A 12,500-nucleotide genomic window follows, 5' to 3' on the forward strand; every position below is an offset into this window, starting at 1 on the left:
AGAGTGTTGGGGAGAGACATGTGTTTTTACATGGCAGAAGGACCCTCTGAGAACGGGCCCTGTGTGGCAGACAGTGATGTAGTCTAAACACTTTCTGTCTCTCTATCTCTCTGCCTATCTGTCTCTCTGCCTGTCTATCTCTGTGTCTCTCTGTCTCTCTGCCTGTCTGTCTCTCTGTCTCTCTGTCTGTCTGTCTCTTTGTCTCGCTGCATGTCTGACTCTCTGTCTCTCTGCCTGTCTGTCTCTCTGTCTCATGCACTCATCACACTCATTCTGTTACTGTCTGTCCCCCAGGTGTCCCTGGCTATCTGTATACTGACTGTCTGTCTGTCCCCCAGGTGTCCCTGGCTATCTGTTTACTGACTGTCTGTCTGTCCCCCAGGTGTCCCTGGCTATCTGTTTACTGACTGTTTGTTTGTCCCACAGGTGTCCCTGGCTATCTGTTTACTGACTGTCTGTCTGTCCCCCAGGTGTCCCTGGCTATCTGTATACTGACTGTCTGTCTGTCCCCCAGGTGTCCCTGGCTATCTGTTTACTGACTGTCTGTCTGTCTGTCTGTCCCCCAGGTGTCCCTGGCTATCTGTTTACTGACTGTCTGTCTGTCCCCCAGGTGTCCCTGGCTATCTGTATACTGACTGTCTGTCTGTCCCCCAGGTGTCCCTGGCTATCTGTTTACTGACTGTCTGTCTGTCTGTCTGTCCCCCAGGTGTCCCTGGCTATCTGGTTACTGACTGTCTGTCCCCCAGGTGTCCCTGGCTATCTGTTTACTGACTGTCTGTCTGTCCCCCAGGTGTCCCTGGCTATCTGTTTACTGACTGTCTGTCTGTCCCCCAGGTGTCCCTAGCTATCTGTTTACTGACTGTTTGTTTGTCCCACAGGTGTCCCTGGCTATCTGTTTACTGACTGTCTGTCTGTTCCCCAGGTGTCCCTGGCTATCTGTATACTGACTGTCTGTCTGTCCCCAGGTGTCCCTGGCTATCTGTTTAATGACTGTCTGTCCCCCAGGTGTCCCTGGCTCTCTGTTTACTGACTTGTCTGTCTGTCCCCCAGGTGTCCCTGGCTATCTGTTTACTGACTGTCTGTCTGTCCCCAGGTGTCCCTGGCTATCTGTTTACTGACTGTCTGTCTGTCCCCCAGGTGTCCCTGGCTATCTGTATACTGACTGTCTGTCTGTCCCCCAGGTGTCCCTGGCTATCTGGTTACTGACTGTCTGTCCCCCAGGTGTCCCTGGCTATCTGTTTAATGACTGTCTGTCCCCCAGGTGTCCCTGGCTATCTGTTTACTGACTTGTCTGTCTGTCCCCAGGTGTCCCTGGCTATCTGTTTAATGACTGTCTGTCCCCCAGGTGTCCCTGGCTATCTGTTTACTGACTGTCTGTCTGTCTGTCCCCCAGGTGTCCCTGGCTATCTGTTTACTGACTGTCTGTTTGTCCCACAGGTGTCCCTGGCTATCTGTTTACTGACTGTCTGTCTGTCCCCAGGTGTCCCTGGCTATCTGTTTACTGACTGTCTGTCTGTCCCCAGGTGTCCCTGGCTATCTGTTTACTGACTGTCTGTCTGTCCCCAGGTGTCCCTGGCTATCTGTTTACTGACTGTCTGTCTGTCCCCAGGTGTCCCCAGCTAAGCCATTAAAGGCGTTGATGCAGAGATGGGTGATGTACACGGAGGAGTGTAGCCGCAATAACAGCAGAGAACCACCGCTCACTGGTGAGAAACACATGCACACGCCTGCACGAACACTCACACCATAAACACTGTATAGCACTGTGCATTATGGGAAGATGAAGGTCCTCCGTTCTGCTCTCCCGGTGAGGGTCGGCTGTGGCAGTAGATATATGTCTATCTTTCATTCCAGGAAGATATTCCCTCCCCTTCACAGATCTGATTGGACAGGATGTGTTCTGATCTACAGTAATTGTTTCCCCTAGGTGTGGTGTGAAACAGGACATTTGACATGTAGGATAGAGATGGAGGGACAGAGAGATGGAGGGACGGAGGGATGGAGGGACAGGGGGACAGAGGGACAGGGGGATGTAGGGACAGAGGAGGGATGGAGGGACAGAGGGATAGAGGGATGGAGAGACAGAGGGATGGAGGGACAGAGAGATGGAGGGACAGAGGGATGGAGGGACAGAGGGATGGAGGGACAGAGGGATGGAGGGACAGAGAGATGGAGAGACAGAGGGATGGAGGGACAGAGGGATGGAGGGACAAAGGAGGGACAGAGGAGGGACAGAGAGATGGAGGGACAGGGGTACAGAGGGACAGGGGGACACAGTGATGGAGATAAAGAGATGTGCTGTAACTGTTCCCTGTAGGTGTTGTGTGTAACAGGACCTTTGACATGTATGCCTGCTGGCCCGATGGACTCCCCAACACTACTGTCAGTGTATCCTGTCCCTGGTACCTGCCCTGGCACCACAAAGGTGAAGGTTGATGCTGATTGGTTGGTTGATTGATGAATTGATTGATTGGTTGGTTGATTGGTGAATAGCTTGTGTATCACGTTCAATAAATACCAAATTCAGTCAAATATCAGAAACTTCTGTCAAGTTAGTGTGAAGGGTAACAAGTATGCTTGGGTCAGTGAGTGACAGTCTATCTGTATGTGTGTCTGATCCAGTCCAGCATGGTTGGGTGTACAGGGAGTGTGATGCGGACGGCCAGTGGGTTCCCCAGAAGAACACTAGCGAGTGTGATGCTAATGATCCTGCTCAGGTGAAAATGATGTGTCTCTTGTGAGTGAGGCTTGGAAATGCTGTGGATAAAATATATGATATAGACATGATGGAAAGGATGTATAGAATTGATTCATGTTTTTCATCAGCGTGAGTGTACTGAGGAGTGTAGGCTAAATGTACAGACCATTCAGAAAGTATTTAGACCCCTTCAATTTTTCCACATTTTCCAACATTACAGCCTTATTCTAAAATGAATTCAATAGATTTTTTCCCTCATCAATCTGCACACAATAACCCATAATGACAAAGTAAAAACAGGTTTTTAGAAATGTTTGCAAATTTATAAAATAACAACAACTTACATATCAAATTTGCATAACAATTCAGACCCTTTACTCAGTACTTTGTTGAAGCACCTTTGGCAGCGATTACAGCCTCGAGTCTTCTTGGGTATTTTATTTAACCTTTATTTAACTAGGCAAGTTAGTGAAGAACAAATTCTTATTTACAATGACGGCCTACCAAAAGGCAAAAGGCCTCCTGCGGTGACGGGGGCTGGGATTTAAAAAATAAAAATAAAATACAACATTATATAAATATAGGACCAAACACACATCACGACAAGAGAGACAACACAACAGTACATAAAGAGAGAGCTAAGACAATATAGCATGGCAGCAACACATGACAACACAGCATGGCAGCAACACATGACAACACAGCATGGCAGCAACACATGACAACACAGCATGGCAGCAACACATGACAACACAGCATGGTAGCAACACATGACAACACAGCATGGCAGCAACATATGACAACACAGCATGTGTAACGCCCTGGCCATAGAGAGGGGTTTTTGTTCTTTATTTTGGTTAGGCCAGGGTGTTACATTAGGTGGGCGTTCTATGTTCATTTTTCTATGCTTTTGTATTTCTTTGTTTTGGGCCGTGTGTGGCTCCCAATCAGGCACAGCTGTAGTTCGTTGTTGCTGATTGGGAGTCACACATAAGTAGCCTGGTTTTCCTTTGGGTTTTTGTGGGTGATTGTTTTCTGTTTAGTGTGTAACCGGACAGAACTGTTGCTGGTCGTTTTGTTTATTTTATAGTGTTCATGGGTGTTAAATCCTTTATGTTGAACACATCCTCCGCTGCACCTTGGTCCCCTCTTTCAGATGATCGTTACAGAATCACCCACCAAAACCGGACCAAGCAGCGGAGGAAGGAGCAGCGCAAGGAGAAGAACCAGGAGAGGAGCTATCTAGAATCGTGGACTTGGGAGGAAATCCTGGATGGTAAAGGACCATGGGCTCAAGCTGGGGATTATCGCCGCCCGCAGTGGGAGATCGAGGCGGCGAGAGCTGAGAGGCACCGATATGAGGAAAGGGAGCGCAGCAGACACGAGAGGCAGCCCCAAAAAATGTTTGGGGGGGGGGGCACACGGGGAGATTGGCGGAGTCAGGCGGTAGACCTGAGCCAACTCCCTGTGCTTACCGGAAGCAGCGTGGTACTGGTAAGGCACCGTGTTATGCTGTGAAGCGCACGGTGTCTCCAGTGCGCGTTCATAGCCACTGTGCACTATAGGCCAGCCCCCCGCAAGTGCCATGCGAGTGCAGGCATCGAGCCAGGACGGATTGTGCCAGCTCAGCGCGTCTGGTCTCCAGTGTGCCTTTTCGGTCCAGGTTATCCTGCACCGGCTCTGCGCACTGTGTCTCCAGGGCGCTGGGAGGGCCCAGTTCGCCCAATGCCTGCGTTCCGCCCGTGCCGGGCCAAAGTGGGCATTCAGCCTGGAGTGTGGGTAAAGAGCCTACGTACCAGAACTCCAGTGCTCCCCCACAGCCCGGTTTATCCTGTGCCTCCTCCTCGGACCAGGCCTCCAGTGGGTCTCCCCATACTGGTCAAGCCTGTGCCTCCTCCACGGACCAGGCCTCCAGTGGGTCTCCCCATCCTGGTCAGTCCTGTACCTCCTCCTCGGACCAGGCCTCCAGGGGGTCTCCCCATACTGGTCAAGCCTGTGCCTCCTCCACGGACCAGGCCTCCAGTGGGTCTCCCCATCCTGGTCAGTCCTGTACCTCCTCCTCGGACCAGGCCTCCAGTGGGTCTCCCCAACCTGGTCAAGCCTGTGCCTCCTCCACGGACCAGGCCTCCAGTGGGTCTCCCCATCCTGGTCAGTCCTGTGCCTCCTCCACGGACCAGGCCTCCAGTGGGTCTCCCCAGCCTGGTGAGTCCTGGGCCAGAGCCGCCCGCCAGCCCTGAGCCGCCAGAGCCGCCCGCCAACCCGGAGCCACCAGGGCCGCCAGCCGGCCAGGCGCAGCCAGGGACGCCCGCCAGCCGGGCGCAGCCAGAGTCACCCGCCAGCCGGGCGCAGCCAGAATCGCCCGCCAGGCGGGCGCAGTCAGGGTCGCCCACCAGTCCTCCAGCGCGGCCAGGGGCGCCACCTAAGTGGGCGACACCGAGGGTGGAGCGGAGGCCACGTCCCGCACCTGAGCCGCCGCCGTAAGAAGGCCCACCCGGACCCTCCCCTTCAGAGTCAGGTTTTGCGGCCGGAGTCCGCACCTTTGGGGGGGGGTACTGTAACGCCCTGGCCATAGAGAGGGGTTTTTGTTCTTTATTTTGGTTAGGCCAGGGTGTTACATTGGGTGGGCATTCTATGTTCATTTTTCTATGCTTTTGTATTTCTTTGTTTTGGGCCGTGTGTGGCTCCCAATCAGGCACAGCTGTAGTTCGTTGTTGCTGATTGGGAGTCACACATAAGTAGCCTGGTTTTCCTTTGGGTTTTTGTGGGTGATTGTTTTCTGTTTAGTGTGTAACCGGACAGAACTGTTGCTGGTCGTTTTGTTTATTTTATAGTGTTCATGCGATTCATTAAATCCTTTATGATGAACACATCCTCCGCTGCACCTTGGTCTCTTTCTGACGACGGCCGTTACAGCATGGCAGCAACACATGACAACACAGCATGGCAGCAACACATGACAACACAGCATGGCAGCAACACATGACAACACAGCATGGCAGCAACACATGACGACACAGCATGGTAGCAACACAAGATGACAACAACATGGTAGCAAAACAACATGGTAGCAGCACAAAACATAGTACAAACATTATTGGGCACAGACAACAGCACAAAGGGCAAGAAGGTAGAGACAACAATACATCACGCAAAGCAGCCACAACTGTCAGTAAGAGTGTCCATGATTGAGTCTTTGAATGATGAGATTGAGATAAAACTGTCCAGTTTGAGTGTTTGTTGCAGCTCGTTCCAGTCGCTAGCTGCAGCGAACTGAAAAGACGATGTTACAAGGTATGACACTACAAGCTTGGCACACCTGTATTTGGGGAGTTTCTCCAATTCTTCTGTGCAGATCTACTCAAGCTCTGTCAAGATGGATGGGGAGGGTTGCTGCACATCTATTTTCAGGTCTCTCCAGAGACGTTGGTTCGGGTTCAAATCAGGGTTCTGACTTGGCAACTCAAGGACATTCAGAGATGTGTCCTGAAGCCACTCCTGCATTGTCTTGGCTGTGTTCTTAGGGTGGTTGTCCTGTTAAAAGGTGAACCTTCACCCCAGTCTGAGGTCCTGAGTGCTCTGGAGCAGGTTTTCATCAAGGATCTCTCTGTACTTTTCTCCGTTCATCTTTCCCTCGATCCTGACTAGTGTCCGACTTTTTGCCACTGAAAAACATCCCCACAGCCTGATGCTGCCACCCCCATGCTAGGGATGGTGCAAGGTTTCCTCCAGATGTGGTGCTTGGCATTCAGGCCAAATAATTCAATCTTCGTTTCATCAGGCCATGGTCTGAGAGTCCTTTAGATGCCTTTTGGCAAACTCCAAGTGGGCTGTTGTGCTTTTTACTGAGAAGTGGCTTCCGTCTGGCCTCTCTACAATAAAGTTCTGATTGGTGGAGTGCTGCAGTGACGGTTTTCCTTCTGGAAGGTTCTCCCATCTCCACAGAGGAACTCTGGAGCTCTATCAGAGTACCATCTGGTTCTTGGTCACCTCCATGACCAAGGCCCTTCTCCCCCGATTGGGCGGATGGCCAGCTCTAGGAAGAGTCTTGGTGGTTCCAAACGTCTTCCATTTAAGAATGATGGAGAACACTGTGTTCTTGTGGACCTACAGAAATGTTTTGGTACCCTTCCGCAGATCTGTGCCTCGACACAATCCTGTCTTGGAGCTTTCCTTCAACCTCATGGCTTGGTTTTTGCTCTGACATGTACTGTCAACTGTGGGATTTATATAGACAGGTGTGTGCCTTTCCAAATCATGTCCAATCAATTGAATTTACCACAGGTGGACTCTAATCAATGGAAACAGGATGCACATGAGCTCAATTTCAAGTCTCATAGCAAAGGCTCTGAATATTTATGAAAATGTAATATTTCTGTTGTATATCTTTAATAAATTTGCAAGAAAGTCATTATGGGGTATTGTGTGTAGATTGATGAGGAAACCATTTAATTTAATACAAGCTGTAATGTAACAAAATGTGGAAAAAGCCAAGATTTCTGAATACTTTCCGAATGCAATGTTTGTTATTGTTTGTGTGTGTGTGTGTGTGTGTGTGTGTGTGTGTGTGTGTGTGTGTGTGTGTGTGTGTGTGTGTGTGTGTGTGTGTGTGTGTGTGTGTTTGTAGCCTCACTATGGTCAGATCCTCAAGAAGTTCCGGACCATGTACACCGTGGGCTACTCTCTGTCTCTGGGGGCTCTGGTGTTAGCGCTCGGAGTCCTGATCACTTTCAGGTAACACACACACACACACGCACGCATGCACGCACGCACACACACACACACACACACACACACACACACACACACACACACACACACACACACACACACACACACACACACACAGAGACACAGACACACATACAGAGAGACACACACAGAAACACACACACACAGACACACACACACACACACACACACAGAGAGACAGACACACACACACACAGAGATACACACACAGAGACACAGACAGAGACACACACACACCGAGACACACACACACACACACACACACACACACACACACACACACACACACACACACACACACACACACACACACACACACACAGACAAGCACACACACACAGAGACAAGCACACACACACAGAGACACACACACACATACACACACACACAGAGACACACACACAGAGACACAGAGACAGAGACACAGAGACACAGACACACAGAGACACAGACACACACAGAGACAGACACACACAAACACAGAAACACACACAGAGACACACACTGACACACACACACACACACACACACACACACACACACACACACACACACACAGACACACACACACACACACACACACTCACACAGACACACACACACACAGAGACACATACACACCATGATCAGGTAGCCTTCACCTCATGACCGTAAAGAGGAAAGACAGACAGACAGACACGTGACGTCTCATCCACTCAGCCACCCACCATGTCCTCTCAGCCACCCACCATGTCCTCTCAGCCACCCACCATGTCCTCTCAGCCACCCACCATGTCCTCTAAGCCACCCACCATGTCCTCTCAGCCACCCACCATGACCTCTCAGCCACCCACCATGTCCTCTCAGCCACCCACCACTCTTCATGGAGGTAGAAAGGTGTGTATTTCTTGTCAATGAAACATTTCTGATTTGAATGGACATGTCAGTGAAGCAAGGTAGCTCCACTGACCTTAATGTTTGCCACCTATTGACAGTAACCATACAGATATACATATTCTAATTCCATTTCTTTATCCTTTAATCTTTGTTATATTAACTCTGCTGTAGTTGACATTCCCCCTAACAGGAAGCACACTGCCCCCCCCCCTTACAGGAAGCTTCACTGTATGAGGAACAACATCCACATGAACCTGTTTGCATCCTTCATCCTGCGTGCTCTGTCCATTCTGATAAAGGACGCCATGTTGGAGGCTCCCAACGTCAACATCGGACAGGACCAGGACATTACACACTATGAGGTGGAGTGGCTCGTCAACAACGAGGTGTGTTGTTGTTGTTGTTGTCTGAAAGGGTCGTGGTCAAAAGTAGTGCCGTTCAACAACAAGGTGGGTGTGTTGAGTTGAGTTGACCAGGGTCAGGTAAAGTAGTGCCGTTCAACAACAAGGTGGGTGTGTTGAGTTGAGTTGACCAGGGTCAGGTAAAGTGGTCAGTTAACAACAAGGTGGGTGTGTTGAGTTGAGTTGACCAGGGTCAGGTAAAGTGGTCAGTTAACAACAAGGTGGGTGTGTTGAGTTGAGTTGACCAGGGTCAGGTAAAGTAGTGCCATTCAACAACAAGGTGGGTGTGTTGAGTTGAGTTGAGTTGACCAGGGTCAGGTAAAGTGGTCAGTTAACAACAACGTGGGTGTGTTGAGTTGAGTTGACCAGGGTCAGGTAAAGTGGTCAGTTAACAACAAGGTGGGTGTGTTGAGTTGAGTTGAGTTGACCAGGGTCAGGTAAAGTGGTCAGTTAACAACAAGGTGGGTGTGTTGAGTTGAGTTGACCAGGATTATAAGGGTTTGATTATAATTATAAGCATTGTTTAGCCATACTGGAGGATTATAAGGGCTTTGTTAAGTCTTGAAACGTCTTTTTGTGTTGTCTCCTGTAGACGGCGGTGGGGTGTCGTATCGCCGTGGTGATGATGCAGTACAGTATCATGGCTAACAGCTATTGGCTGCTGGTGGAAGGCATCTACCTCCACAACCTGCTGGTCATCACCGTGTTCACTGAGAGAAACTACTTCAACATCTACCTGTGTATCGGCTGGGGTGAGGAGGGGGAGGAGGGGGAGGAGAGGGGGGGAGGTTGTGTGTTTGTCACAGCATAGCAACACATTATATACCAGAAGACAGAGCATTTGGTAATCTGTTTGGTAGCCAGACACCTGAGTAGAGATATTATAGATATAGTCAGCCTCAGGGTAAGGAAGTAGAGATATTAGAGATATAGTCAGTCTTAGGGTTAGGAAGTAGAGATATTATAGATATAGTCAGCCTCAGGGTTAGGAAGTAGAGATATTAGAGATATAGTCAGTCTCAGGTCAGGGTCAGGATAGTAGAGATTTGAGAGATTCAGTCAGTCTCAGGGTTAGGTAGTTGAGATATTATAGATATAGTCAGTCTCAGGGTTAGGTAGTAGAGATATAGTCAGTCTCAGGGTTAGGTAGTAGAGATATTAGAGATATAGTCAGTCTCAGGGTTAGGTAGTAGAGATATGAGAGATATAGTCAGTCTCAGGGTTAGGAAGTAGAGATATTATAGATATAGTCAGGGTTAGGAAGTAGAGATATTATAGATATAGTCAGGGTCAGGGTTAGGTAGTAGAGATATTAGAGATATAGTCAGTCTCAGGGTTGGGTAGTAGAGATATTATAGATATAGTCAGGGTCAGGGTTAGGAAGTAGAGATATTATAGATCTAGTCAGGGTCAGGGTTAGGAAGTAGAGATATTATAGATATTTAAGTCATTTAGCAGACGCTCTTATCCAGAGCGACTTACAAATTGGTGCATTCACCTTATAATATCCAGTGGAACAACCACTTACAATAGTGCATCATATTATAGATATAGTCAGTCTCAGGGTTAGGTAGTAGAGATATAGTCAGTCTCAGGTCAGGGTTAGGAAGTAGAGATATTATAGATATAGTCAGGGTCAGGGTTAGGAAGTAGAGATATTATAGATATAGTCAGGGTCAGGGTTAGGAAGTAGAGATATTATAGATATAGTCAGTCTCAGGGTTGGGTAGTAGAGATATTATAGATATAGTCACCCTCAGGGTTAGGTAGTAGAGATATAGTCAGTCTCAGGGTTGGGTAGTAGAGATATTATAGATATAGTCAGGGTCAGGGTTAGGAAGTAGAGATATTATAGATATAGTCAGGGTCAGGGTTAGGAAGTAGAGATATTATAGATGTAGTCAGGGTCAGGGTTAGGAAGTAGAGATATTATAGATATAGTCAGGGTCAGGGTTAGGATGTAGAGATATTAAGATGTAGTCAGGGTCAGGGTTAGGAAGTAGAGATAGTATAGATATAGTCAGGGTCAGGGTTAGGAAGTAGAGATATTATAGATGTAGTCAGGGTCAGGGTTAGGAAGTAGAGATATTATAGATATAGTCAGGGTCAGGGTTAGGAAGTAGAGATATTAGAGATATAGTCAGGGTCAGGGTTAGGAAGTAGAGATATTATAGATATAGTCAGGGTCAGGGTTAGGAAGTAGAGATATTATAGATATAGTCAGGGTCAGGGTTAGGAAGTAGAGATATTAGAGATATAGTCAGTCTCAGGGTTAGGTAATAGAGATATTATAGATATAGTCAGTCTCAGGGTTGGGTAGTAGAGATATTAGAGATATAGTCAGTCTCAGGGTTAGGTAGTAGAGATATTAGAGATATAGTCACCCTCAGGGTTAGGAAGTAGAGATATTATAGATATAGTCAGTCTCAGGGTTAGGTAGTAGAGATATTATAGATATAGTCACCCTCAGGGTTAGGAAGTAGAGATATTATAGATATAGTCACCCTCAGGGTTAGGAAGTAGAGATATTATAGATATAGTCAGTCTCAGGGTTGGGTAGTAGAGATATTATAGATATAGTCAGGGTCAGGGTTAGGAAGTAGAGATATTAGAGATATAGTCAGTCTCAGGGTTGGGTAGTAGAGATATTAGAGATATAGTCAGTCTCAGGGTTAGGTAGTAGAGATATTAGAGATATAGTCAGTCTCAGGGTTAGGTAGTAGAGATATTAGAGAAATAGTCAGCTTCAGGGTTAGGTAGTCTATGAGTTTTTGTCTTGGTGTATTTAATGTGATTCTCTCTGCAGGTGCCCCGCTCATCTTCCTGGTGCCCTGGGTGATGGTGAAATACCTGTATGAAAATGAGGAGTAAGTTCTCAATGTGCCTGCATGCGTGTGTGAGTGAGTGCTTGCATTAGTGAGTGAATGCCTGCATGAGTGACTGATTGCCTCCATGAGTGTGTGAGTGCCTGCATGCGTGAGTGTGTGCCTGCCCGGTGTATGAGTGCCTTCAAACGTGTGTCACTCTCTCTCTCCCTCACCTATGTTTCCCTGACCCAATTTCTATGACAGGAGAAAGGAGAGAAATTATGATACAAATAAACAAAATAACTTCTAGTTCAAACCAGTTCTGACTAGTACTAGTGGTGGTATAACTTCTAGTTCAAACCAGTTCTGACTAGTACTACTGGTGGTATAACTTCTAGTTCTGACTAGTACTACTGGTGGTATAACCTCTAGTTCAAACCAGTTCTGACTAGTACTAGTGGTGGTATAACTTCTAGTTCAAACCAGTTCTGACTAGTACTACTGGTGGTATAACTTCTAGTTCAAACCAGTTCTGACTAGTACTACTGGTGGTATAACCTCTAGTTCAAACCAGTTCTGACGAGTACTACTGGTGATATAACCTCTAGTTCAAACCAGCTCTGACTAGTACTACTGGTTCAAACCAGTTCTGACTAGTATTACTGGTGGTATGACCTCTAGTTCAAACCAGTTCTGACTAGTACTACTGGTGATATAACCTCTAGTTCAAACCAGTTCTGACTAGTACTAGTGGTGGTATAACTTCTAGTTCAAACCAGTTCTGACTAGTACTAGTGGTGGTATAACTTCTAGTTCAAACCAGTTCTGACGAGTACTACTGGTGGTATAACTTCTAGTTCAAACCAGTTCTGACTAGTACATCTGGTGGTATAACCTCTAGTTCAAACCAGTTCTGACTAGTACTACTGGTTCAAACCAGTTCTGAGTAGTACTACTGGTGGTATAACC

At 47.8% G+C, this 12,500-nt stretch overlaps 1 protein-coding gene across 4 annotated transcripts in view; it reads left to right on the plus strand.

Moving 5' to 3' along the window:
- LOC106602019 (glucagon receptor) overlaps nt 1-12,500 on the plus strand; it is a 273,403-nt gene that overhangs the window by 230,980 nt on the left and 29,923 nt on the right. For 3 of the 4 annotated variants that reach the window (XM_045715820.1, XM_045715819.1, XM_045715818.1), the window contains exons 3-9: nt 1,610-1,706; nt 2,318-2,425; nt 2,623-2,717; nt 7,323-7,429; nt 8,541-8,709; nt 9,317-9,476; nt 11,531-11,591. In XM_045715820.1, the coding sequence (XP_045571776.1) occupies nt 1,610-1,706; nt 2,318-2,425; nt 2,623-2,717; nt 7,323-7,429; nt 8,541-8,709; nt 9,317-9,476; nt 11,531-11,591 (797 nt within the window). Of the gene's footprint in view, nt 1-1,609; nt 1,707-2,317; nt 2,426-2,622; nt 2,738-7,322; nt 7,430-8,540; nt 8,710-9,316; nt 9,477-11,530; nt 11,592-12,500 lie in introns of those variants that run through there. The other variant, XM_045715821.1, reaches the window with a different exon arrangement.

The sequence above is a fragment of the Salmo salar genome, chromosome ssa03 (assembly GCF_905237065.1).
Source record: "Salmo salar chromosome ssa03, Ssal_v3.1, whole genome shotgun sequence".
Taxonomy (NCBI): domain Eukaryota; kingdom Metazoa; phylum Chordata; class Actinopteri; order Salmoniformes; family Salmonidae; genus Salmo; species Salmo salar.